Source organism: Polypterus senegalus, chromosome 12, assembly GCF_016835505.1.
Source record: "Polypterus senegalus isolate Bchr_013 chromosome 12, ASM1683550v1, whole genome shotgun sequence".
Taxonomy (NCBI): Eukaryota; Metazoa; Chordata; class Cladistia; order Polypteriformes; family Polypteridae; genus Polypterus; species Polypterus senegalus.
Window position 1 is genome coordinate 126,596,962 of NC_053165.1, and position 25,176 is coordinate 126,622,137.

The 25,176-nt window shown below is 41.4% G+C and overlaps 1 protein-coding gene across 1 annotated transcript in view; it reads left to right on the top strand.

Annotated features, from left to right (window-relative positions):
• The window catches only part of crtc3 (CREB regulated transcription coactivator 3), a 218,072-nt gene that overhangs the window by 120,428 nt on the left and 72,468 nt on the right, over positions 1-25,176 (top strand). The window contains exon 8 of the mRNA XM_039773390.1: positions 23,551-23,636. Within this exon, the coding sequence (XP_039629324.1) occupies positions 23,551-23,636 (86 nt within the window). The remainder of the gene's footprint in view (positions 1-23,550; positions 23,637-25,176) is intronic.

The following is a 25,176-nucleotide window of genomic DNA, read 5'->3' on the forward strand; positions in this document are numbered from 1 at the left end:
GTCAAACCAGCCTGCCAAGCTGTCAAGAACAAATACATTCCAAATGCGTATGCCAGTCATTGCTGAAAATTATGACATCATCGAGGTACGCCCTGAATTATTTGTAATGAGGACGTAATTCATCATACACTGGAAAGTTAGAGGCATGCCATGTAAACCAAACAGGAGTCTAGTAAATTCGTAAAGACCGTCAGGGGTGGCAAATGCCATTTTCTCGTAACTGGAAGCTTCAAGAGGCACCTGCCAGTAACCCTTTGTGAGATTCAACATGGAGTCACTAGTAAAGTAAACCTGCTTGAATGTGCATACTCTAGTGATCTATCAGCGTGCAAAAATTGGTCTGCTCACAAGCCGTTTGCTCCAGGTGGCCGGTGCATCGTGCAGGCTCCAAAGTGTTAGAGGGTCCAGCTAGCTGCTCGAGGAAATCCAAGGAGTCCTTCCCAGCCTCACTGGAGACATTGGGTTCAATTTCCAAGTGGGTCTTGAGGGCTTCTCTGACAGCCACCAGCTCCTCCCCCTCCTTTACAGCGAGAGAGGACCCCAGGGCCAGTGTGTCAAATTTGGCTGACCCTAGGGAAGAGAGCATTCCTCCTCCCGAGCAGCAAGGGCCAAAGGCAGGAATCCGAAATGACAGTCCAGACTTTAAAGTTGTGTCCCTTATACTTCAAAGGAAGCAACACTGCCTCATAGTCCTTAACATCCTTATGTACACAGTGCCAGATGGGGAAGTACCCCTGAGCCAGTCACATCTGACAACGCCGGGATCACTACCTGAGTCCAAAAAAGGCAGAGATATCATGGCCTGCTAATGTCAGAGAACCTGAAACCGCTTTTCTTAAGAGAAGGTTCCTGGGAACAACAGACCTTGGCCAACCAACCTCCATGGACTGAGCAGGGGAGAGGTGACATTCCCTGGTAAGGTGGCTGGTTTGATCACATTGGAAGCACCTGCGCTTGGCACCATTGCCAGAATACCCACGGCGGCGGTTTCTACCAGGAGCCTCTCCAGGAGGGGTCACAACAGCAAAGACGGGAGCCCTGGCTGGCCGTACCAAGGAAACGTGATTTGCAGGGGCCAGGGCCCACGGCTGAGGCAACAATGGGCAACAATTGCTCTGGGGAGGAGATCTGGCAGGTTGAGAGTGATTCATGACTGGAGAAAATGTTCCACCTTGTCTCCAAGCAGCCTGGGTGTCTTCCAACCTTTACACCAAAGTGTACAGTGAGTCAATATCATGCCAAAGGAATATAGAGCTCTTCTGGTATCCCAGCCAGCACCATGTCGATGGCAACCTTTTCCACTATGTGCTCGAAATGGGTCCGCACGGAACCAGCTCTGAATTGGATGAAGCAACTCCTGCAGCTGAGCATGGATAGGGCGATCAGGGTCCAGCTGCCAATGCCGGAGCTCACACCCCTTAGCTAGGTAACTCATAGCTGTACGAAGAACTACTTATTGCTTCAAGTAATCATATATACTTCTTTAGAAGGCTGGCGTCCTTCAACATCTGCAATAAGATGCTGCAGATGTTCTATCAGATGGTTGTTGCAAGTGCCCTCTTCTACGTGGTGGTGTGCTGGGGAGGCAGCATAAAGAAGAGGGATACTTCACACCTGGACAAACTGGTGAGGAAGGCAGGCTCTATTGTAGGCACAGAGCTGGTCAGTTTGACATCTGTGGCGGAGCGACGGGCGCTGAGCAGGCTCCTGTCAATCATGGAGAACCCACTGCATCCACTGAACAGTATCATCTCCAGACAGAGGAGCAGCTTCAGCGACAGACTGCTGTCAGTGTCCTGCTCCACTGACAGACTGAGGAGATCGTTCCTCCCCCACACTATGCAACTTTTCAATTCCACCTGGTGGGGGCCGTGAACGTTACCATTATACAATGTTATTGACTGTTATACCTGCCTTGCACTCTCCACCTTGCATTTTTTAATTTGCACTACATTTTTATCACTCTAATTAATAGTTTTGATCAGTATGCTGCTGCTGGAGTTTGTGAATCTATCCATCTATCTATCACCAAGCTTCTCGGGAGAAACATTCCGCAACTCTAACAGGGCATCCCCAGACAGATATGGATCACTCTAATGCCTGAGCAGTTGCAGCCTGGATAAATGGGAATGGTTATGTCAGGGCATCTGGTGTAACATTTTGCCAGATTAATATTCAGGCAACAGTACAGATTTCCATATTGGACTGGTTGAGGACCAGGTTAGCAATGGCTGCCAATAGGGTGCTGGGGGAAATTGGGGTACTGTTGGCTGAAGGAGTAGAAGAAGAGGGGAAAGACATGTCGGGAGGAATGGTAGGAGAGTGGAAGTGAGGGTAGGATCTTTGAATGTTGCAAGTATGACTGATAAAGGAAGAGATTTAGCTGATAAGATGGAGAGAAGGATGGGTGTACAGTATATATATTGTGTATGCAAGAGACTAGATGGAAGGGGAGTAAGGACAGGTGTATTGGAGGCGGGTTCAAATTATTCTACCCTAGTGTGGATGGGAGAAGAGGGGTAGGCCTTATCCTGAAGGAAGTGTGTCAGGAGTGTTTTGAGGTGAAAAAGATTGTCTAACAGATTGCTCAGTATGAAGTTGACTATTTGAAGGTATGATGATGAAAGTTGGTAGTGCATATGCCCCGCAAGCTGGATGTGTGTGAGTTGGGTGAAGTGGTGGAGAGTGTACCCAAGGAAGAGATAGTGGTGATTGGAGTGGATTTCAGTGGACATATTGGTGAAGGGAACAGAGGGGATGAGGAGGTGATGAAGTTATGGTGTCTAGGAGAGAAATGCAGAAAGTCAGATTATAGTGGATTTTGCGAAAAGGGTGGACATGGCTGTGGTAGATATGTATTTTAAGAAGAGGGAGGAACACAGGGTGATATACAAGAGTGGAGGAAGATGCACACAGGTTGATTTTATCCAAAGCAGGTAACTCCACCTGAAGGAGATTGGAGCCTGTAAAGTGGTGGCAGGGGAAAATGTAGTTGGGCAGCATAGGATGGTGGTCTGTAGAATGACTTTGGATATCAAAAAGAGGAAGAAAGTGAGGACAGAGCCATCAATGAAATGGTAGAAGTTGAAAAAGGAAGGCTGTAAAGTGGAGTTCAGGGAGCAGTTAAGATAGGCAGTGGGTGGCAGTGAAGTGTTACCAGATAGCTGGTCTGCTGCAGCAGAAGCGGTAAGGGAGACTGCTAGAAGAGTGTTTGGAGGAATGAGGATAAGGAAACCTGGTGGTGGAATGGGGAAGTACAGGAAGAGGTTGACGCAGAAGTGGGATAATCTAAGAGATGCACAAAGTAGACCAGAGTACAAGAAGATATGGCATAAGATGAAGAGTGAGGTGGTGAAGGCTAAAGATGAGGCGTAAGATGAGTTGCATGACAAGTTGGACACTAAGGAAGGGAGTAAAGGATCTGTGCCTATAGGCTAGGCAGAGGGACTGAGCTGGGAAAGATGAGAAGCGGGTTAGGGTGGTGAAGGGGGATGAGGTTAAATACTTGAGATCAACAGTACCGGAGTAATGACGAGTGTGGAAGGGAGGTGAAGAAGAGAGTACAGGCAGTGTGGAGTGGGTGGAGAAGCATGTCAGGAGTGATTTGTGACGAATCGGTACCAGCAAGAGTGAAAGGGAAGGTCTAGTGATGGTAGAGAAGATGGTAGTAAGACCAGTTACGTTATAAGGTTTGGAGATATTAGCACTAATGAAATGACAGGAGACAGCTGTAGGTGACAGTTAAAGATGTTAGGGTTTGCATTGGGTGTGGCGAGGATGGATTGAATTAGAAATGAGTACAAAAGAGGGTCTGCTCATGTTGGATGCTTTGGAGACAAAGCCATAGGTGTGAGATTGCATTGGCTTGGACATGTCCAAAGGAGAGATGCTGGGTGTATTGTAAGAGGGATGTTAAGGATAAGGTGCTAAGCCAGAGGAAAACCCAAGAGTAGGTTTATTGATGTGGTGAGATATGACATGCATTTGGTGGGGGTGACAGAGCAAGATGCAAAGCACAGGAAAATATGGAAAAATGCTGTGGCTGCCCCTAACAGGAGAAGCTGAAAGATGGAGAAAATTATGTATAGTGTCTGCCTGTAGGTGGAAGCATAACCCCATAACAAATGTATGGTTAACGATGGGGCTTATTTGAAAAATATTGTCCAAAGAGATTTGATTTAAGACAAGGTAAATAAACTGCATTATTTCTTGTTTCCTTTATTCCTTATCTGTCACTTTGAGTCAAGTAACTAAAATAAGTGATTAACGATAATATGCTTTCAAAAATTATAATACCTTTGTTCCCCCGATGTTAGAAAGTAGAATTTATTTCTCCCAGATTTGCTAAACTTTACACTAAGCATTTATGCTGGCAGTGATATGCCTCAGGATACTGTTCCCTAATTTGAATGTCAATCCTATGTTTTGGTCCTCATATTAAAAAATTAATAATAATAATAAGAAGAACCCCTGTTCGACAATGTTAGATAGTTACTTTATAGGGCTGACACAAGAAAACAACCTGATAAGGGCAGTGATATTTCTGCAGTAACAGAGAGAGAGCAGCTACCCAGCAGACTTCCACTTTCAATCCCAATAAACTCTGAAGTAACATCTAGGTATTGTAATTTTTATTTCACTAATTGATATTGAATTATTCTATTATCAAATTATTCTATTAATTTGTACTGGAGCTTTCTGGATTTTAACTCTGGTACCTCTGATATTGTGCCCTCTGCACTCAGAGATATCCAAATACATCCAAGGATCCCAAAATCTATGTAAAATTGTTTTTAATATTTATATAAACAAAGTGTATTACACAGATTTTATTTAAAGTTCATAAAAGTAGTCTAGATCAGGGGTCACCAAGTCCAGTCCTGGAGGAACACCGTGCCAGCAGGATTTCGTTCTAACCCTTTGTTTGAGTGCCGTTTTTGTGCTGCTCATTAACTTGTTGTGAATTAATTTTAATTGAATTGCTTTTTTAAGATTTGTTCCCTTGAATTTCTTCATCGTTCCTCTAAATTGCTTCATTTCTTTCCTTAAATGGCACCCAAACAGAGATGAAATGTGAAGTGAGGGAGCCAACAGAAGACCAATGAAGTCAGGGCCTCAAACTCCAACCAATTTCACTCCAACCAGCTGCTTAATGAGGTGCCAATTATTGTCGTTAATTAAACCCGTTCTTTTAATTTCGTGGCTTGTTGCTGCTCTCGTGGTGCATTAGCAGACATCTCAGAAATTGTTGATTTTCTCTTTCTAAGTGTCCTGATAAAGTGTTAGCAGTGGTGTTAATTTTTCGCTTATTTTTATCATCCCGAGGTATCCTGTATTTACCCAACTCGAGGAGGTTCTATTGCAGTATATGCAAGCATATATAAACATGAGCAGTAAGAAAGGGGCTCAGAAAAAAATGGGAAAATAAATTCAGAGCTACACCCAAGCCTAGACAGGCATCAAGTCCAAGTTCAACCTCAAGGTATGGCCTTACACATACTGACCCGGAGCAGACGGGCAAAAGCACAGATTTCCCAGGACCCCGGGCCATTTCATCGTCTCCAGTTGAGAGCAAAAGTGGGAGCCAATGTGCAAGTGATGCAGGTCACAATATCTCATCAAATCCAAAAGATTCATTGAGGCTTGTTTTCATCTATTCCTCGCGAGCCAGGAGCATTGGCTATAACAGGCCTAATCACTTCACCTGCAGAGCACGAAGGCCTAAACAATCTGTCCGAACTGAAGGTAATGATCAGCATAATGGCCATGGCCACCGCTCAAGAAATAAGAGCTCAATTAAGATAGAAAGAAAGAAATAAATGGTATGCTTAAGACAAACGAGAAGCTGCGGCATGATAATAAAGACCTGGAGAAATGTGCATATAATCGCTTTGAGGCAGCCTTTAAAGGTATGCTGGAAAAAATTGAGGAACACATTCAGGAAAATGCGTCAAAGTGTGAGGAAAAACTGAGAGACCTTGGCAGTCAGTTGGAAGATGTTAAGTGAACATTCACGACTCGAATTGAAACAGCCGAACATCTGGCATCTACTGCAAACGGAAAGCAACTGCTGCAAATTCCGAATGCAAAAAATTCAGAGACAGACTTGCTGCACTGGAAGATGGATGTAGAAGGAGTCGCATCCTGTCATGGCATGGCAAAGATCTTGCCGGTTGCTTGATCCGCTTGCAATGATAGTGGTACTGTAACTATACATCCTGTTCCCTTCTCTGAGACTTTTTGTTTATGCTTCAATTACAATTATATGTGTATATGTCAAAGAAATTTTTTATTTTTTTTTCCTCTTCTAAAGAAAACTGTTTAACATCATACCCTGGGTTTTTTGTTATTGTTATTATTGTGTTTACTATGCTTATCCTGGGCCACTTTTTAAACCATTCTCTGGCTTACTATTTTACTATCTCAAGATTGCTGAAGATTAGATTTTATGTTTATAAAATAAAAAATAATTTATGGATAGTATTGGCAATAGATATCTCAATTCTATTCCTCATACCCCGCTGCTCGGGGGCTTGTTTTGTTTTGGACATTCTCTGTCTCTAGGTATGTCAGAGGACTGGGACTTTGGGAAGTGGGGTCCAGCCTCACGTGGGGAGGCAAAGTGGGGGAACTAGGGGAAGAAAGAAAGAGAGCAAGCTATCTCTAATCTATCTTTTTAATCCTTGTCATTATAAATGCCAACTTAACAATAGTTTCAGCTGCACAAAAACTGGACTGGCCAAATATTCCATTCCAACTTTACAAAGAAAACTAGAGGTGTGGGAATTCTTATACATAGAACATATGTAGTGTCTGATCCTGAGGAGAAATAAGTGATTGTCATGGGTAATTTATATAACTGTAAAGTGATTTTAATAAATATTTATGCACCCAAGGTCGATGATAGGGAATTCACGCAAAATGTATTTGCATCCATTCCCAATGTGAACGCTCATAAAATTATAATGGCTGGGGACTTAAATTGTGTTTTAAATCCAGATCTAGATAGATCTCTTACCAAAGGGGAGATGACATCTAACACTGCTATTACACAGTTTGTAACTGATCACAACTTATCAGACTCCTGGAGATTTCTAAACCCAAACTCAAGAGCATATTCCTTCTACTCACCAGTGCATCATTGCTACTCAAGAATTCATTTATTTCTTTATAGATAACAACTTCTTGCCCAAAATTAAATCTTGTAAGTATGACGCTATTGTTATTTCTGACAATGCCCTCTTGATTTTGGAGCTAAAATCACTATGCCCCACATACTCATCTCACAGATGGAGTCTTAATCCGCTTTTATTAGAAAACGAGAACTGTACAGAATGTATATCCATGCAAATCAATTTTTTTAGAGACAAATACACCCTCAGAGGTTTCTGCAGTAACACTCTGGAAAACCCTGAAGGCTTTCTTAAGAGGACAGATTATCACAATTTTTTCCCACAAAAATAAATTGGAAACCAAGAAGGTATTGGATCTAATCACAGAAATTACTAGAATAGATCGAGAACATGCCAGGTGTCCAAGTAAGACGCTTCATAGGAAAAGGCAGGCTCTGCATTCAGAGTTCAACCTCCTAACAACTAAAGAAACTAAACATGGAGTGAAAGTTAAAAAGATCTTGGCTCAACAAATCCACAAGCATGAAGTTCGCAATGCAATTCCAACAATCAACAGCACAAATGGAGACAACATTATTGACCATAATGCACACATTTAGAGACTACTATAAATCCTTATACTCTACTGAAATTAAAGAAGACAAGACACAATCTAAGGTATTTATGGAAATATTACAGATACCACAAATAGATACTCTTAGGGCAGTGGAATTGAATAAACCTCTGACACTATCAGAATTATTGGATGCTATAAACTCACTGCAGAGTGGGAAAGCAGCAGGCCCTGATGGCTACCGTGCCGAATTTTATAAGAAATTCTGAACTCGGCTAGCTCCCCTTCTATTAGCAGCATTTACAGAAGCTAGAGAAAATTAAATTCTACCTCAAATGTTTCACCAAGTATTAATTACTGTCTTTCCTAAACAAAGTAAGGACTTATTAAATGTGCATTGTACACACCAATCTCACTTCTGAATAACAATGTTAAGATACTCTCCAAAGTCCTAACTAGAAGGATGGAGAAAATGCTGCCTTTGGTAATGTCACAAGACCAAACTGGATTTATTAAAGGCCGACACTTCGCTTCCAATCTTCGATGCCTGTTTAATGTGATATATTCACCAACAAAGTCAAAAACCCCAGAGATGATATCATAGGATGCAGAAAAAGTATTTGACATGGTTGAATGGAACTACCTTTTCACTATATTGGGTTTGGCCCGAACATTTGTGCATGGATCAAATTTACTGTATGCCAATCCAGATGCTTCAGTTTGTATTAACAACATCAATTCAGATTACTTTAAACTACAGTGTGGTACCAGACAAGGATGCCCCTTGTCACCACTGCTTTTTGCAATCGCCATTGAGCCACTCGCAATTCACTGTCGAAATGCTTATGATATAAAGGGGATTATCAGAGAAGGACTGGAACAGAAAGTTTCTCTATATGCAGATGATATGGCACTGTATATATCAGACCCACAAAATATTGTGCCTGCAGTCCTAACGACACTAACAGAATTTCAAAAGATCTCTTGTCTGAGAATCAATTTAAATAAAAGTGTGCTCTTCCCAGTGAATTCTCAAGCATACAATATTAGATTGGACACTATCACAAGTAAATATAAAGCTATCAACAAAATTCTGCCGTCTGTATGGGAAAAAATGAAGCAAGACTTGCATAGATGGTCAACCCTTCATCTCACTTTAGCTGGAAGAATTAACATTGTTAAGATGAATATCCTTTCTAAGCTTCTCTTTTTATTTCAAAACATTCCAACATACAGTGGAACCTTGGTTCATTACCATAATTCCTTCCAAACCTCTGGTCGTGAACCGAAGCAATTTCCCCCATAGGATTGTATGTAAATACAATTAATCCATTCCAAACCGTACAAACTGTATGTAAATATATTTTTTTAAAGATTTTTAAGCTCAAATATAGTTAATTACACCATAGAATGCACAGTGTAATAGTAAACTAATGTAAAATATTGAATAACACTGACACAAACACCCAGGTTCCCTGCTCAGCTGCACGCACAGGCTCGCTTTCTCTCAACAGCAGGCATCCTCTCTCTCTCTCTCTCTCTCTCTCTCAGCAGTACGCACCCTCTCTCTTTCTCTTTCAGCAGCACGCAAGCCCGCACTCGCTCGCTCTCTCAGCAGCACACGAGCCAGTGCTCGCTCACTCTTTTTCTCTCTCTCTCTCTCTGTAACATTGCAGCATTTCGCGCTATAGCCTTGCAAGCCGATCGCTGTATAAACAATTTTTTTAATGAGTTTTAAGCACGTGGGGGGAAAAAAAGGAACATTTGAAAAATCTGTAATTTAATAAACCACCAAGAATAGTTACATTGCAACAAATCACGCTACGAACCACTCACTGTAAACACTTTTTTTCATGAGTTTTAAGCACAGGGAAAAAAAAATGAACATTTGAAAAAAGTGAAAAATAACATCTCAACAATTCACGCTATGAACCGAAAAATGAACATTTGAAAAATCCATAATACAAAAACTAACCATAAACCACCAAGAAAACTAACCTTGCATGAGTTGAGTTGTAGCATGAAGTGAGGAGGAACTGGGTGGAGAGGAGGTTACAGTTTTGAGGGAGAGTCTGGCTCTGTGATGGAGAGATGTTTTCCTTCAGGTGTTTTCTCTCGTGTGATTTCTTGTGTTTCTGGTGTTTTTAGCTGTTTAGCTGGTGGGAGCGAAAGCCTCATGCATCCATTCCAAAAACAAAGTCCTTGTGACCCAAACCTTCGTGTTTGCCCTCCACAACAATGGCAGTCTGACTTTGTTTACATTGTGCTGCTTGAAAGCACAAGGGTTCTCAAATTGATAAATGAGTAAACTGGTAAACAGTTTTTCCACCTCTTCCAGCACTTGAGGCCTCTGCCTGTTTAATGCTGTAACTCCTTTTGCAACATCAGCTGCTTTAATAGATTCTTTCTGCTTTAGAATAGTCGAAATCATAGGTTTTAACTTCTTGTACTCGGTGGCAAGATCAGTAACACGAATACCACGCTCATACTTTTCAATAATTTCTTTACTTTGATTTCAATTTTCTGCAAAACTTTCTTCTCACCACTCTTCACTTGCTTAGAAGCCATGGCTAACTGCAAAAGCACACGAAATACTGTAGAGCACAAAGAGATCACAGATAAAGCACGCACGTCTGACTGAGAACAATGAACAGGGAGCGGCTCAACACGTGTTTAAATACAGTAATCAGCGCGTACAAACTGGAAGGGAAATGAAATCGAGCACATAGAGTTCACAGCGAAAGCATGTACACACGTGCAAGCACGCACGTCTGACCGAGAACAATGCAACACGTGCGGAAATCATCAGCGCGCACAAACCGAAAGGGAAAGTAGCTTGTTCGTATACCGAGTGTGTGGTCGTGAACTGAGGCAAAAGTTTGGCAAACTTTTTGGTCATAAACCAAGTTGTATGTGTACCGAGACGTTCGTGAACCAAGGTTCCACCTTACATCAATAGATCATTTTTTAAGAAATTAGACTCAACCATTATCTCATTTATTTGAAATGTAAAACATCCACGTATCCAAAGGGCGACCCTACAAAGACCTAAGGTGGAAGGTGGCATGGCTCTACCTAACTTTCAGTTTTATTACTGGGCAGCAAACGTACAAACTATAAAAACCTGGACATGGACAGAAATAGAGGAACATACACAGGCTTGGTCCACAATAGAAATAAAATCCTGTAGTACTTCTTTATATTCTTTGCTTTTACCCATATACATACAAGTTATCGCCAAAATACTAAGAACCCAATTGTGCTTCACTCAATCAGAATATGTAGGAAGTATTTTAAGATAGATAAGCTTTTATCTGTGGCACCTTTTCACGAGAACCACCTTATCCCACCCTCTCAAACATACACAGTTTTTAATATCTGGAAAACATTTGGGATTAAATCACTTAGATATCTGTACATAGGCAACGTTTTTGCATCCTACAAACAATTACACTCCAAATTTAACTTACCAGCAACACATTTCTTTCACTACCTTCAAATTCAAAACTTTGTTAAACAGAACCTGTCCAATTTTCCTCACCTCCCACCTACCTGTATACCAGAAAAAATTTTGCTCAGTCTTGAGGACTCGGACAGCACTATTTTACAGTCCCTTCCTTTCAAAGATCCAAAAAAAAAGTGGGAAAAGGATCTCTTACTTAATATTTCAGAAAAGGAGTGGAAAGTAGCAATGCACAGAATTTAATTATATATTGAGTGTATCTCCCTCATTTAAAATTGTCCAAAATGTTTCCAGGGCAAGATCCAGCCTGCAAACGCTGCCATCAAGCTCCGGCCTCACTGGGTCACATGTTTTGGGCCTGCAACAAATGAATGTCATTTTGTGCCAAAATCTTTAAATGCCTTTCAGACAGGTTGGATATCACAATCCCTACTATTCCACTAACAGCTGTGTTTGGTGTACTTCCAGATGGACTTAAAGTGGAGAAGGACAGACAAACTGTGATTGCCTTTACTACACTATTGGCACATGGACTTATCTTGCTCAATTGGAAGAATCTTAACTCACTTATTCTAAGTCAATGGGTAACTGATGTTATATACCATGTGAAACTGGAAAAAATCTAATTCGCACCTAGAGGATCTGTACAAAACTTTTTTACAACCCGGCAGGGTCTAAACAATCACATTTTAAAATAAGCATTTAAATTGAGGAAGCAAATTCTCTCCCCTCTTCTACTCCATTTATCTCTTTTCATTTATTATTTTATCTATTCATTTGTCTTTATTAGCTTAAAGTTTTACACTGCTGGCCTAGCTCTCTTTCTCCGGGGTAGGGGTTGAATTGTTACAAACCTTTTTTTTTCTTTTTGTCAAACACATTATGTATATGGAGTGTTATTTGATTTAAAAAAATTCAATACGATTAAAATAAAAAAAAGATGTTTTGGGGACCTGAGCAAATTGACATTCCTGAGACCTTCGTCTTTCTTTATTTTCATATATAGTATGATGGACACCAGTTTTTTGTACCTCATTATAGCTTGGCTACTAATTAAGGAAAAAGAAACAATTAAGGGGGCTGGGTTTTCAAGAGCAAATCAATTAAAATTAGTTCAAAAGAAGTTAATTAGCAGCAAAAATAGGTCTCTCATTCAGAAAAGGGTTAGAATGAAAACCTGTAGCCACGGTGGTCTTCCAGGACTGGAGTTGGCAACCCCTGGCCTAGATAACATTATGACTTTTTGTTTGGCTTATATGAAAATGAAAAAAAAGTCCACCAAAAACCACAGAAGTCACATAAATCAAAATAAATGTTCAGGTCAATGTTGTTTACAAAAATAAATAAATAATATGGTAATTTAAACACAGACAACATCAAAGATTTGGGGGATCCCCCCATATACTGTAGGTGTCAGGTGACTGGAGTCCAAAACAGAACTGATTATAACATACAGGAGGCGGTATATATGGTTGGTGGAAGGAAATGATGTCGTAAGTATGTGTCATTCTGGAACTGGGAGTGACATCAGGAGGAAGCAAGATCTAGTGGACTGGAACTGGAAGTGATGTTGTCTAGGGACCAGAAGTAATGGTTAGGCTGAGGGGGGTTCTGTTGTTCTGTAGAGAGATAGAGGAGAGTGCCAATCCCTGGTGCAACAGGCAAATGCAATTAATTGAGCCTTTAAACTGTCTCCTAATCCCAGGTTTGTGACACGGCCCCCCTCTCAGCCTAGACTCAATGGGTTGGGTGGCCTGAACCGAGAGGTTGTGAACCCAAGAAAGAGCATTGACATTGGCTTGGAGAGGCCCCCGACGATAAATGACAGAAAACCTGTCAGGCTGAATGTCTAAAAACCAGCGTTTGACTCCTTATGTAACGCCATCCACTGTAAAGCAGCATGGTCAGTAACAAGGGTGAACTCACGACCCAAGAGGTAATACCTCAACTGTGTAATTGCCCACTTAATCGGCAAGGCCTCCCGCTCCACTGCCGCATACCTAGTTTCACGATCTACCAATTTCCTGCTCAGGAACATAGCGGGGTGCTCGACACCATCAACACTTTGGCACAGCATGGCACCAAGACCTGTGTCCAAAGAGTCGGTCTGGTGTACGAAACGCAAAGAAAAATCAGGAGAAATTAGTACAGGTATACAGTCAGCCTTTTCATTCCATACCACCATTCTAAGAAAGGCTTGGACCTGCCGCTTGGTTTTCGGACAGGGCCAATTCAGTATGGCTTCAACTTTGGACAACAGTGGTTGCACTGTACCCTTGCCGACCTTGTGGCCCAAATATTTGGCCTTGGTAAATCCGAAGAAACATTTCTTGGGATTAATCCTAATGCCAGATTTACCAAGTGCTCGAAGCACATCTTGAACCTCCTCTAGATATTGCTTGCAAGTGCAGGAATAGATGACCACGTCATCTAGGTAGGCAGCACTGTAGGAGTTGTGGGGCCGTAGAACTTTATCCACCAGACGTTGGAAGGTGGCTGGCACCCTGTGCAACCCAAATGGAAGCACACAATATTGCCAGTGTCTGCTCAGGGTAGTAAAGATGGTTGTAGCCTTTGCAGACTCCGTTAAAGGAATTTGCCAATACCCTTTATTCATGTCAAGCGTGGTCCAATACTTCGTACTACCCAACCTCTTGAGGAGGTTGTCCATGCGAGGCATAGGTTAGGTGTTGAATTGGGACACTTGATTAACTCTTTTTAGGGCTAATTTTTTTTTTGTTTCTTTTCTCCCAAGGCTGAATATTTTTCTAAAAACCAGCTTTTTTTAAAAAAGAACACAAAGCAATTTTTTAACATATAAAATCAACATAAAATATTTACTTTTGACAAATGTTATTGTCTTGCATGTTATATGAGCCTGCCTACTATATGATTTCACATATATATCACATACATGTTACAGAGCAAAGTCCTGCAAAGTATGATATCACTCAAAGCAGCCAATTGCATGCATTGCCACATTGCACTGCTTACAATATGTGTTGCACTGGTGTTTCCTTTTCAATTGTCTGTTGCTGCATTTTCACACATAAATTATTAGTGTGTACTGTAGAGAGACAAGTCACCCCTTTGACATTGTGCCATGCGACTGCCACCAAGTTTTCTACCCGCATGAAAGCCGGATTGTCACCTCTTTTCATCTTCAGCCTGTCTGGCTTCAGCTGTGAAGGCATGTGTCTCCTGTTCACCCTTACTGTGCCACAAGCCCCAATTTCCCTGCTCTATAGTTCCATGAACAATTCTAAGCATGTATAAAAATTGTCCATGTACACAACATGACCCAAATGATCTTAGCCCTGAAGTTGCTCCAGCACAACCTGACTTGTCAAGGGACAGTTCTCTCTTTGAAGGGAATACTTTCTTGTATATGTAATTACTTTCAGACAGAAACCAGTGTTTGCTTCTGCCAGTACAAAATCCTTTATGCCATACTTTGTGGGCTTCTCTGGCATATATTGGCAGAAAAAAAAGCGTCCCTTTTATTTTATCATAGATTCATGCACAGACAAATCACAGCCAGGCTGATAAAATTGTTAATATGTTGGTTCCACAATGTCAAGCAGGGGCTGAACTTTATACGTGGGGTTATAGCCTGGCTCACCCCTTGAGATTTGCTTTTGGTTATCACAGAAGTGAATAAAAATTTGAAGCGGTATAACCTGTTCAAAGCCACCAGGGGACGAAGCACGTTTGGACCAATGCTCTCTGAAGTTGTATCCCCAGTCTAGTCCCATCTCTATTTGTAATTACACAAAGCCCTTCATCTCGTCTTTCGTTGAGGGTTTCGACTTTGAAAAATGAGAATGTGGTGCAAGTGCAGCCCACAATTCAAAAAATTGCTCTGCATACCTGTTTGTCTCGTCTGACAGTAGCTGAAAAGCAGCATCAGGGGAGAGCAGCCTGAAGTAGTCCAGTGGCTGGTAATCTGTCGTGTCCAACAGCAAGCCATGCTGTTTTGTGAAGTCCATTAGCCAGTTTGGCTCACACGGATCAATGTCTGGGTATTCCTCCCACACACACCTTGCCGTAGGTGTGTCTGCTGCGCGAATGCGCTCAGCTGGCAGCAGATCAGCTGGGGCAGCATCGGCTGGTGTCGGATCAGCTGATGCCAGTTCCTCACTCTCTTGCTCAATCTCCCGATCACTGCCAACAAAATCAGATTCTGAAAAATCAGAGTCCAACTCAGCGATAATGTGCAAAACATCGTCTGCTGAGTATTTTTCTTTTTTGCACTCACTTCACTCCCTCGTGAGATGATGATGCCATCTTGCCTTTGTTTAGATTTGTTTATCGTACATGATTCACGCTCACGCAAGGATTAGATGCCAAGTCAATGAATCTAACATTCCTCCAAGCAGAGAGGGAATGCCTGTGTCGCAACGGTGAGTTCTGTTGCTATTAACAGCTGTTTGTCGTCCTCTACCCCTGGATGTCGACTTTTGTCGACATGTGCCCTCAACCCCTCCTGTCAACAAAGTCGACATCCGCCTAAAAAGAGTTAAGCCGACGGATGTCATTGCAAAACCCTTAACTCCCGTCATGCTTTGCGACCAAGACTCTCAGGCTGGACCAGGGATTATGGCTCTCCTCTATCATACCTAGTTACAGCATTCTCTTGACCTCAAGTTCCACTTCTACCTTTTTTTTTTGCTATCACTCCCGAAGGGATGGCCCCTGGTTATATCACTGAGCCTGTGCTGCTTGAGCTTTTTTCCATGTGGTGTGTTGTTTTTGTTTTTTTTATTTTTTATTTTTTAGAATGGGCTGAATCTTTGCCAATCTATCACATAATTGCGTGATATATTCCAAAATGCAAGGGCCTCTTCCTCCCTGCCTTCTTTAAAGATATCCAGTCCCCAGTTCCTTCCATCCATGTTGACCACCTTATGTAACATTTGCTTGAGGGTTTGATTGAACTGCTTTACAAGACTGTCAGTCTGGGGATGGTATACTGCGGTCTTTAAATACTTAACCCGGAGTAATTTAGCAACTTTCCTAAACATGTCTGAGGTAAAGGGTGTCCCTTAATCTGTTAAGATTTCTTTAGGGATTCTCACCCATGAGAAGACCCCTACAAGTTTCTTTCCAGTGTTTTTAGAATTAGCCGTCCATAATGGGAAAGCTTCAGGAAAATGAGTAGCATAATCCATGAGGACTAGAATGTATTTATGTCCTCGGGCCGAGGGTTCAAGGGGTCCCACTATATCGACCCCAATATTTTCAAAAGGGATATCCAATAAGGGGGATTGGAATTAAAGGAGCACAGTCCTTCCTTGGAATCTGTCATAACTGGCATTCCAAACAGGAACTATAGAAATGATGGACCTCCTTATTAATTCCAGGCCAATAAAAGTGGAGTTTAATCCTCTCCAAGGTTTTGTCAGATCCCAGATAGGTGCTCAGGAGGTGGGTATGCGCTAGTTCACAGATCTGCCACTGGAACGTCTGTGGTACTAACAACAGTGACCTCATCTCCCCTCTCGTGCTCAGCTACCCAATATAATAAATCATTATCAATAACAAAGTAGGGTCCATTAGGCTTAGGAAGATCAGTGTGTTGGCCATTTATGGAGACTGCTGCATTTCTGGCAAACTTAAGGGAGCCATCATTCCACTGCTCCCATTTAAAGGAGGCCGGCGTTTGCCTACACTGAAAAGTTAAAAAAGACAGAGGAATAGTGTTGACCCTTACAGCCGGTGGATTACACAGTATGGAAACAGTTTGGGTTGGTTCCTCTCCGTCCTTGCCCAGGCCCAAAGATTTACTGGGTGTGGGGTGTAGGTTACCGGTTTTATTTTCTGACCAGTCTTGTCCCAGTATTACCGGTAAAGGTGGATTTTGCAGGACCACCATTCACATCATTCAGATGTTCCCCTCATTACTGATGACGCAAGCAGTGGACCTATACCACAGAGTTTCACCATGTATGCAGGTTAGAATGATTTTTCCTTTAAGCAATCATTGTGGTAACACATTCGTGAGCCAATGGAAATGTTGCTGCTGAAATCTATTAGAGCTGTTAGGCCAGTTTCGCGTATTCCTCTTTACAGCACCTCTCAAGCTCCATCAGGTTGGATGGGAAGCGTCGGTGCACAGCCATTTTAAGATCTCTTCAAATATGTTCAATCGGATTCAAGTCTAGGCTCTGGCTAGGCCACTCAAGGAGATTCACAGAGTTGTCCTGAAGCCACTCCTTTGATATCTTGGCTGTGTGCTTTGGGTCGTTGTCCTGCTGAAAGATGAACCGTCGTCCCAGTTTGAGGTCAAGAGCGCTCTGGAGCAGGTTTTCATCCAAGATGTCTCTGTACATTGCTGCAGTCATCTTTCCCTTTATCCTGACTATTCTCTCAGTTCCTGCCGCTGAAAAACATCCCCACAGCATGATGCTGCCACTACCATGCTGCAGTGTAGGGATGGTATTGGCCTGGTGATTAGCCTCCAAACATGACACCTGGCATTCACACCAAAGAGTTCAAACTTTGTCTCATCAGACCAGAGAATTTTGTTTTTCATGGTCTGAGAGTCCTTCAGGTGCCTTTTGGCAAACTCCAGGCGTGCTGCCATGTGCCTTTCACTAAGGAGTGGCTTCCGTCTGGCCACTCTACCATACAGTCCTGATTGGTGGATTGCTGCAGAGATGGTTGCCCTTCTGGAAGGTTCTCCTCTCTCCACAGAGGACATCTGGAGCTCTGACAGAGTGACCATCGGGTTCTTGGTCACCTCCCTGACTAAGGCCCTTCCCCTCCGATCGCTCAGTTTAGATGGCCGGCCAGCTCTGGGAAGGTGGTTTCAAACTTCTTCCACTTACGGTTGATGGAGGCCACTGTGCTCATTAGGACCTTCAAAGCAGCAGAAATGTTTCTGTAACCTTCCCCAGATTTGTGCCTCGAGACAATCCTGTCTCAGAGGTCTACAGACAATTCCTTTGACTTCATGCTTGGTCTGTGCTCTAACATGAACTGTCAACTGTGGGACATTATATAGACAGGTGTGTGTCTTTCCAAATCATGTCCAATCAACTGAATTTACCACAGGTGGACTCCAATTAAGCTGCAGAAACATCTCAAGGATGATCAGGGGAAACAGGATGCACCTGAGCTCAATTTTGAGCTTCATGGCAAATGCTGTGAATAAAATTTTACTAAAATCTCAAGTAAACTTTTTTCACGTTGTCATTATTGAGTGTTGTGTGTAGAATTTTGAAGAAAAAATGAATTTAATCCATTTTGGAATAAGGCTGTAACATAATAAAATGTGGAAAAAGTGATGCGCTGTGAATACTTTCCGGATGCACTGTATATACTCCTTGCTTATTTATTCAATCTACTGCTGTATATGAAGAATATGTATTAAGAGAAGCTAGATTGGAAGATGTTGTGTGTGGTTTAAATATTGAAGGAAAAAATATCAATAACCTACACAATGCTGATGACCCCACTCTCATAGCCAAAATGCAAAGGATGTGCAGGCTCTAGTAATAAAACTCAAAGAGCACAGTGAAGAAATGGTTCTAAAATTAAATATAAACAAGACCAAAATAATGACAATAGGTCGTACTACCAGCCTTATAATTGATAAAGAAGGCATTGAAGTAGTAGATATCTTCTGCCTTTTAGGATCAGTCATCAACAGTAAAGGAACAAGTAGTCAGGAAATACGTGACAGACTTGCACTTTGTAGAATAGCCTTGAAGGCCTTAAAGATATTCAGATGCTATGATGTGTCTGTACATACAATGATTAAAATCATGCCATCCACAAGCCACAGTATTCCCTACGGAAGCAAAAGTCGTACTATAAAGAAGCAGGATAGAAAAAGTAGTGATCCTTTTGAACTTTGGTATTGGAGAAGACTCCTGAGAATACATTGAACAGCCAAGAACAGAGACCAGTGGATCCTCACTCAAATCAATCTAGAGTTCTTACTTGAAGCACAAATGACCAAGCTCAGATTATCCTACTTTTGACACATGTAATAACCCAGCTCTCTAGAAAAAAACGTAATGCTGGGAAAGATAAACAAAAAGAAGAGAATGACCAGTAACAGTTTGGATAGATTCAGCTTTAGGACGATGAATGCACCATTGGGAAACTTAAAAGAACAAGTTAAGGATCATCTTGGAGACAATCCTTATAGATGTGGTTGCTACAAGCCAAAATTTTCTTGATGGCAGATAATCATAATCTAGTCGGTCATGTACAAGGTTATTGCCATTGGCATTGCCTACAGTACTTTGACCAGAGTGATCCAAGCCAAAACTGATGAGTATAAAAACAAGTCGTACATTATCAGCAATTTATGGTTTTACAGATTGAGCAATAACAATCAACATATAAACTATATACAGTATCCACATAACATCTGTAGCGTGTGTTTCAGGAGAGTATGCTATACTTTAATGCAATCACCTGAGACCCTTCCAACTTATAAGAAGATAATGGATAAAAGTCAGTAAGATCCTTAATGTTCTGACATTTATGACATCACTCTGCTATTTTACCAAGTACATATGGAAATGAGGTAGAAACTGATTTAAAAAAATCTCTTCTCAGAAGTAATAGCAAGGAGTCATTTTAATTAGTTTACAAGTTCACTCACTCACCAACAAAACACTCTTTCCTGTTTAGTTTAAAGCTGAAATTTGTCAGGATGGTGCACCTGAAAAGGACATTTTGATATGTAAATATTTATAGGTAAAATACCCCATACAATAGATAAACTAAATGCCCCAAAATCTCAAAAACACTTGGACATGTGTTATTGTTTTATTTTTTTTTTTATTTTTTGGTCCATAATAATACTATACTAAGTACACTGTGTTAATGTTCCGTACAATTATGACAGAAGCCCATAGAAAAAGAGTATCCTATTTGTGGCATGCCAGCATATTCAAATGAAGGACTCCAGCAAATAAGAGGTATAGATAAACAGCACCACTAAGCAATAGGGTGGACACGTAAGAGAAGAAGGGGAGTGAGTTGTCTTAGGACAGGAAAAAGACCTGACATTTACATGTGCCGTGCAGAAGCTGAAGCGCTGCATTATGGGATCTGTAGTTTATTGCGTTACCAGCGCTTCATATCCCCGGGCCATTAATAACAATAATATATAAAATGATCTCGGGCGGATATAATTACACGCCGGGCTGGATGTGGCCTGCGGGCCTTGAGTTTGACACATATGGACTAAATAGAACTTGAAAAGATATACTTTTTGAAATGTGATCGCGCAATTCAGATCGAGTTGACGCGGACTACAGTACATCGAGCCCAGGTGCTATTGTGGTTTTGCCTCCGTGCCTGAATAAGTTACCCTCCCCTCGCTCTTACTTTTTTACCAATGAATACACTGAGTATGGCTTTACCAAAACAATCATTGATCGCGAATAAAGTATCTATTATTCATAAAGCTTCAATTGGTGATCTTTCTGCGTTAACCGCATATTTTTTCATACATCTCAAACCAAGGGGATGCGAGGCTAAAATGAATCGGAAAGCGCGAGACATACTCAGTGCATCCCCTCTCGGGAATCGAACCTCGGACGCCGGCGCTAGAGGCGAAACCTCTACTATTACGCCACTGCGTGTGGTTTGTCTATTTGAGCGTAGAAGTGTAATTCGGTTTTTGTTCAGCACTCTTTGGAACTGTTGCTTTTTGTCTGCGCACTGCGTCAGTTCACGTGAGCCGCTGAATATGGTTTTATATGTCACTCACTCGGTTCTAATTGTTTCGCTGCCTTCTTAATTACAAACCGGATTCCAAAAAAGTTGGGACACTAAACAAATTGTGAATAAAAACTGAATTCAATGATGTGGAGATGGCAAATGTCAATATTTTATTTGTAATAGAACGTAGATGACAGATCAAACGTTTAATCCGAGTAAATGTATCATTTTAAAGGAAAAATATGTTGATTCAAAATTTCACGGTGTCAACAAATCCCAAAAAAGTGGGGACAAGTAGCAATAAGAGGTTGGAAAAAGTAAATTTGAGCATAACGAAGAGCTGGAAGACCAATTAACACTAATTAGGTCAATTGGCAACATGACTGGGTATAAAAAGAGCTTCTCAGAGTGGCAGTGTCTCTCAGAAGCCAAGATGGGTAGAGGATCACCAATTCCCACAATGTTGCGCAGAAAGATAGTGGAGCAATATCAGAAAGGTGTTACCCAGCGAAAAATTGCAAAGACTTTGCATCTATCATCATCAACTGTGCATAACATCATCCGAAGATTCAGAGAATCTGGAACAATCTCTGTGCGTAAGGGTCAAGGCCGTAAAACCATACTGGATGCCCGTGATCTCCGGGCCCTTAAACGACACTGCACCACAAACAGGAATGCTACTGTAAAGGAAATCACAGAATGGGCTCAGGAATACTTCCAGAAACCATTGTCAGTGAACACAATCCACCGTGCCATCCGCGTTGCCAGCTGAAACTCTACAGTGCAAAGAAGAAGCCATTTCTAAGCAAGATCCACAAGCTCAGGCGTTTCACTGGGCCAGGGATCATTTAAAATGGAGTGTGGCAAAATGGAAGACTGTTCTGTGGTCAGGCGAGTCACGATTCAAGTTCTTTTGGAAATCTGGGACGCCATGTCATCCGGACCAAAGAGGACAAGGACAACCCAAGTTGTTATCAACGCTCAGTTCAGAAGCCTGCATCTCTGATGGTATGGGGTTGCATGAGTGCGTGTGGCATGGGCAGCTTGCATGTCTGGAAAGGCACCATCAATGCAGAAAAATATATTCAGGTTCTAGAACAACATATGCTCCCATCCAGACGTCATCTCTTTCAGGGAAGACCCTGCATTTTTCAACAAGATAATGCCAGACCACATTCTGCATCAATCACAACATCATGGCTGCGTAGGAGAAGGATCCGTGTACTGAAATGGCCAGTCTGCAGTCCAGATCTTTCACCTATAGAGAACATTTGGTGCATCATAAAGAGGAAGGTGCGACAAAGAAGGCCCAAGACGATTGAACAGTTAGAGGCCTGTATTAGACAAGAATGGGAGAGCATTCCTATTTCTAAACTTGAGAAACTGGTCTCCTCGGTCCCCAGACGTCTGTTGAGTGTTGTAAGAAGAAGGGGAGATGCCACACAGTGGTGAAAATGGCCTTGTCCCAACTTTTTGGGATTTGTTGACACCATGAAATTCTGAATCAACATATTTTTCCCTTAAAATGATACATTTTCTCAGTTTAAACTTTTGTTCTGTGATTTATGTTCTATTCTGAATAAAATATTAGAAGTTGGCACCTCCACATCATTGCATTCAGTTTTTATTCACGATTTGTATAGTGTCACAACTTTTTTGGAATCCGGTTTGTATATAATGTATGTTTTCTTCAGCGCTTTTTGGACCTCTTCCTGGTTTTCTACGTACTGCGTGATTACGTGGGAGGCGTGATGATGTCACACGAAACTCCGCCCCCATGGCTTTCGCGCTTAACTCTATTACAGTATATGCAGAAAAATAGCTTCCAGTTATGATCATTACGCGTAGAATTTCGAAATGAAACCTGCCCAACTTTTGTAAGGAAGCTGTAAGGAATGAGCCTGCCAAATTTCAGCCTTCTACCTACACGGGAAGTTGGAGAATTAGTGAGTCAGTCAGTCAGTCAGTCAGTGAGGGCTTTGCCTTTTATTAGTATAGATATATATATATATGTAAAATGTCTGAATCACAGTCTTATTATCTAATTAGCCAGTCGACAATCAGCTACCGCACCCTTCCATTTGCAAGAAGCAGATCATAGGCATGTTATAGAGTACTTTTAATATACAGTAATACAAAAAGTACACAACACGTGTTTCACCCTAATTGGGACTCAGCAGATGTATGCACCTTTGCTTTCCCTTGCGGGTATCGACCCTCAGATGTCAGCACCTGAGGTGAAGCCTCAGACATTCCGCCATGGCAGCTGGTTCACTTACTTGACAGGGTGTAGATAGAAGTATTATATCCAAAGTTCTGAATATTTTTTTTAATATGATCCTGTGTAGTTATTTGTTCCAAAAAAGGAAAAAACAGAATATTTTTTCAATACTATAGCCAATTGAAATGGAAAAAAAGTAAATTTTGTATAATGTTTAGTTAAACCTGTTGTTAGGTTTGCTTTACTAATGCCACCTTTTTCAAAATATTATCTCTGAAGAATAATGAAGCCTGACTTCTGTTCATTCAAGACAATTGCAGAAATTTCTCTTATAAAGGTACCTAAGTAGGTATAGTATGGTTAATCTTATTGAGCAGTTATAAGAGTGCAATGCTCATTTTTATAACAAAAGTTAATTTAAGTGCCTTAAATGGAAGCCTGTTGCTTAATGTGTTTTGCTTCTGCAAATTACTTTCATTCTTGTTCTTCACAGTGTTTTCATTTCAACCTTTGGACAGTGGGGAAAGCCATTTGGGGGTCAACAAGCCACTTTCTAAACAGTTACAGGAAACTAAAAACGTGAGTGGAGAAATTTTAGAAACAATGTATTGAAATTTCTTAGGTGTGGTGTGTCTTGTGGTTTCCGCCACAGTTGTTTCTTTTTTGTGACTTTTTTTTTTAATTTCTTAAGAACAATAGAAGTTCATGAAAGGTAAATAGTATACACTAGCAAAAGTTTGGAATCACTCATAAATGTTCATGTATTGGATAGAAATGTTTTATCAAGATACTATTAATTTAACACTAATGTATATATTATAATGATTAAGAAAATCCTGGCTTGTTTTATCACACACTTGACCCTAGGACACCAAAGACAAAATGTGTATTCTGAGTTGTTTCATGCCTTCCGTTCAGTGTTCCGGAATTAGGCAATTGCTTTGTATACGACTGTAATGGGACAAGTAGGTGAATGAGTGAATAAACATGTATAAAAACTTTTTTTTTTATATAGTGAGCTGAGGTCCTTTGATAGGTGATCCCTTGTATTTTTCAGTCAGCAACATGCCTTGGTCTGGTGGGATTTCGCTCTAAAAGCGTTCTTCAGAAACAACTAATCCATTATCACTACGCAACGTGCCTTCCGAATGCACCTTAGCATTCCTCTTAGCGGTGACCTCCCCAATCAGAAAACATTATTTCAGTTGGTGGTTAAATTTAGATAGACGGGTACAACATTCAACAGAAAATCTCTAGGCTGCCCTCGAACTGTATGAATGCCTGAGAACATCCAAGCTGTAATGGCATTAATTTTGCGGTCTCCTAGATGTTCAGCATGCAAACATGCTTCTGCTTTAGGCATTTCCAACACGTCTTTAAGGGGGATTTTGCATGAGGACCTTTATTACCATCCATACAAAATGATGGTAATGCAGAAACTCACTGTGAGAGACTGGTAGAGCCTTAGAGATTTGTGCGTGAACATTTTGCAAACCGTTCATTGAGATGCCATTGTCATGTGCAGTGATGAGGCACATTTCCATTTGAATGCTTGCTTAAATAAGCAAAACTTTCGCTATTGGGCTGAAACCAACCCTCATGAACTTCTTCAGAGGCCCCTTCACAGTGAGCGTGTTAGTTTGGTGTGCTGTTGCAGATTTTTGCATTGTATGCCCTTACTTTTTTGAGGAAGGGGAGCAACCATCGTCATCACTTCAGAATGTTACATTGAAATGCTAGAGAACTTCTTGTGGCCCCAACTGGAAGAAATGGATGTGGTGGATGCCTGGTTTCAGCAGGATGGAGCAACAGCTCATACGGCGCTGAAATCCATGCAAGTTTTGCGGGAGATTTTTCCGGGGAAGCTGATCCACTTGCGCGCCAATGTTGGGTGACCTTCACATTCACCTGATCTTGTTCCACATGATTTCTTCTTGTGGGGCTATCTCAGGTCAAAGGTATACACACACTGACCTCAAAACCTTGAAGCCCTCAAAGACGCTATTAGCCTCTATTCCCCTTGAAATGGCTGAATGAGTCATGCGAGCATTCAGAAATAGTCTCAAAGAGTGCATCGCTAATGATGGCCTGTGGTGCGACATTGACACCTCTTTGATAT